Source organism: Asparagus officinalis, unplaced genomic scaffold (genome assembly GCF_001876935.1).
Source record: "Asparagus officinalis unplaced genomic scaffold, Aspof.V1 AsparagusV1_Un131, whole genome shotgun sequence".
Taxonomy (NCBI): Eukaryota; Viridiplantae; Streptophyta; class Magnoliopsida; order Asparagales; family Asparagaceae; genus Asparagus; species Asparagus officinalis.
Window position 1 is genome coordinate 1 of NW_017972397.1, and position 3,561 is coordinate 3,561.

The window sequence follows — 3,561 nt, forward strand, 5'->3', positions numbered from 1 at the left end:
CCTCCCCCCCCCCCCCCCCCCCCTCTTTCTTTCTTTTTCTTCTTCTTCTTTTTTTATTTTTATTTTTGGTGAGAACAATCCCAATACTTAAACCTCTTAAACATTAGCCTGATTATTGTCTATATGAATAAGAATCATAAAATAAAACCTGGGACTATCTACAAAGTTATGTTAACAGAACAATCTAAAAAGTTCACTAACCAAAAACATAATCAGCTGATTAACAACAAATCTCACTAGTGAATTAACCAACAAAATTTTCAACTCCTTTTGATTTGGATCAGGTTTAATTGCTTAAAAGACTCTACAATCAAAGCAGAACAATTTAGAATCCATACTACCAAAAACAAATGTTAACAAGTTAGGTTGTTTAGAATATCAAAATCGATGATTATGTCAGGATGAATGAATCCAGTGAATAACAACAACAGCAACAAAAGTGGTTAAACAGGAAAAGGCTTACGACTGCTCTAAAGGTTTCTGATGAAAAGCAATTTGCTCACTAGAACCCACAACCTGGAAAGGGATTACAAAATTAGATAAGTGTATATAAGAAACCAAACAAATTTCAAGACTCTTTTACCTTTATGTCTTTTGTTTTTCTATTATCTTTGCTCTTCTTCCTATCCTTTAATTTCTCATGTGATTGTTTTGAGTCACCTCCTTTACTGATATTCTTCTTCTCAGCAAGTGCAAGTTCAGCCAAAAAGGCTTCCCTTGCAGCCTCAGACTTCTCTGCAGCATCTTTATCTACAAGCTCCTCTAGGTGCAGCTGCCAACACAAAGTCAAAAGGTGTAAGTGCCTGTAGAGAACTACTTGGCATAAGAAACACACATATAGGTGAAAACAACACCATCACAGACCCGAAGGAAAGACTTCACAAGAGGTAGAACAATCGAGCGATAATCCAAGGCAGAGGTAGGACCAAGTTTAAGCTCCAACTGCTGCATGTTGTTAACATTCTTCATTATCTTTGCATCGATCTTGTTAAGCTGCAAGCATAAAATTATAGTCAACATAAAAGAGATTCATTACATTTTTAATTTTCACATATTTGGAAATTAGGAAACAGAAGAGATCGAACCTCCACAGACAATTGTTCCTTCTGCCTCTGGATTGCTATTTCTATGCAAGTATCTCCTTGCTGCACGAAGTCATGCACCCTCCAAACATCTTCATCACCACATTCCAACTCACATAAACGTGAAGTCACGCCAGATACTGCCTCATCATATCCAAACTGAGAAACATTCAGAGTTTGTGCTTCCTTAAGAAGGTTGGAGAGGGCTTCCAGCTCAAACCTAGTGCTGTCAAACATCATTACCTCATTATCCCTCTCAAGAAGCTCTTCTTGTCGCTTCCTCAGAAGAGCTTCATAGCTCTGGTGCACAGCGGGCTTCTCATCCTGCTTTTCCCTTTTCTTAAATTCCTCAACACATAGGTTTTCAACAGTTTGTAGAGCCTCTTCATAGCTTAGGTGCTCGCATTTCTTTTCACACATTGACTGCACAGCCCCAAACTCCTTGTCAAGCATCCGTAGGATTTCCAATCCCTGATGGGATTTTTCCTCTCTCATGCGGGTCCAAGATATCAGCTCATCCCCACTTGATGGGCCAGCAAATAACCAGGAGATGACAGCATCTGTATCAGGCACTCCCTCGTCAATATCATTCTTCTTTCCATGGAACACAGGGCCATCTATAAGGAGACTTGAAGGTGGATCATAAGAAAGCCCAACCCCATTCAACAAGAAGTCACACCGATGGCTACCTGAATCAGCCCCATTTGCATCACATACAACAGTGCTAGCAGCAGAATCCTTATCACCAGAGGAATATCGATTTAACCCACAAGATTGTGACAACTCCTGCAAGAACTTGAGGACTTTCCGTAGCTGAGAAGCGCCCAAGAAGCAGATGCAAGCAGGTGACTGGATTTCATCCATGGCAAATTGTATCACCTTGTTAAGATGGCCAACTGAGAGACTCTTGTGTTTCACAAGCAACTGGAACATGCCCTGGATCCTCTCCAAGAGCTTGCTTCTTTCTGGATCATCAGCTACAGGCCATCTTCGAGGGTTATCGTCAACATCTAAGAAGGAGATGCAAGAGTCTGGCAAGTCAGCGCCCTTGCATTCCGTTGCAAAACCATTGCACCCATTGCCATTGCTATTGCTGATACTGCCATTGGACTCTCCCAATTGTGTCGAAAGAGATGACGAGGAATCTGAATTATCTTTAGAACTCCAATACTCTGATACACAATCCTTACCTTCCGAATCCTTATCAATAATAGCCCCCTCCACCAACTGGCATTGTTCATGAGTCTCTTCATCATGTCCAAGCATTTTCGCAGCAGAAAAAACATCAATAGGTTTCCAAATAGTGTCATTAAGGAGTAACTCAACCCACTCTCCTTCAACCTGTTGAGGCAAAACAGTCTGGAGTTTGGCTTGAAGACTACCCATATGCTCCTGCACCATGTGCTGCATATGCGAATCACTATCCCTAAACTTCTCATTGCAACGGCAACAAACCCAAAACTCCCAAGAACCCTCATTGCCTTCAACGAACCCAAAAGCCTCTGACAACACATCATAAGCAGCCATACCATCCTTTGAACAACTATAGTGAGCCCTAACATCTACCACATTCACCGCCATAAACCCTAACCTCTTCTCAACACTCAATGAGTTCCAATAAGCCTTAACCTGCTCCATCCTCTCACTCAGCTTCTTGGAGTTCATCAGCTTTCGCCTCTCTGCACTCCTCTGCTGTTGCGCACCCTGCGAAGTAGTCGACAGTGAATCCTCATTCGGCGATTCCGATTTGCGCTGCTGCAATATTCTTGCAGCAGCGACACGGACCTCAATCTCCTTCCTTCGATCCTCCTCTGTCTTCGTAGCTTTCTTGATCTCATTTGGGCGCCGAGGAGCCTGCACCAGCCTCACCTCCATCGGATCCTCATTTGATGACGACAATCTCCTCATTGGAATCAACCTGAACTTCTCCTCTCCACCACTATTGCCTCCATTTCCAAGATTCTTCATCCAATTCGAAATCGAAGCGATGTTTGACTTCTGGATAAGCGCTCTAAGCTCCTGATGAACATGAGCAATCCTTGCCTCGGGAGTTGAACTCTTCTGCTGGGCATCATCCTGCAAACTCTCTTTCCCGGGATCAATCGGGTCCGGAATCGACAGAGCTCGCTCACACTCCTGTACCACCTCCTCGTACCCTCGGCCATTAGGGTCAGCAGCCGCAGCCTCATACATTAAATTAGCATAAAAATGCGCAAACTCGACCGAATTAGGGGAGAGCGACACTGCTCGCCTCGCAGACTCAATAGCAGACCGCAAGTGCCGAAGCTTAGCATTAGGGTCATCAAGCAACGACGCGATCTTCACCGAAATCGTGCCGTGAACCCGATGAAGTAGCGGCGACGAATCCTGATGCCGAGCGCAGGCCTCCTTCATCAATCTAAGGGCTTTGGTGTGATTGCCGCGGCGGAGGGCAGTTAGGGCTTTGTCGCACTCGGACTTCACGGCGTCGGTCGTCGGT

The 3,561-nt window shown here is 44.2% G+C and overlaps 1 protein-coding gene across 1 annotated transcript; it reads right to left on the reverse strand.

Moving 5' to 3' along the window:
* Positions 1-412: 412 nt before the first annotated feature.
* LOC109827313 lies at positions 413-3,557 on the reverse strand (the record flags this gene model as incomplete). The annotated part of the gene is made up of 4 exons (XM_020394307.1): positions 413-516; positions 584-772; positions 865-993; positions 1,086-3,557. Coding segments are annotated over 4 exons (2,847 nt in total), but the record flags the coding sequence as incomplete, so codon positions are not given.
* Positions 3,558-3,561: the final 4 nt, after the last annotated feature.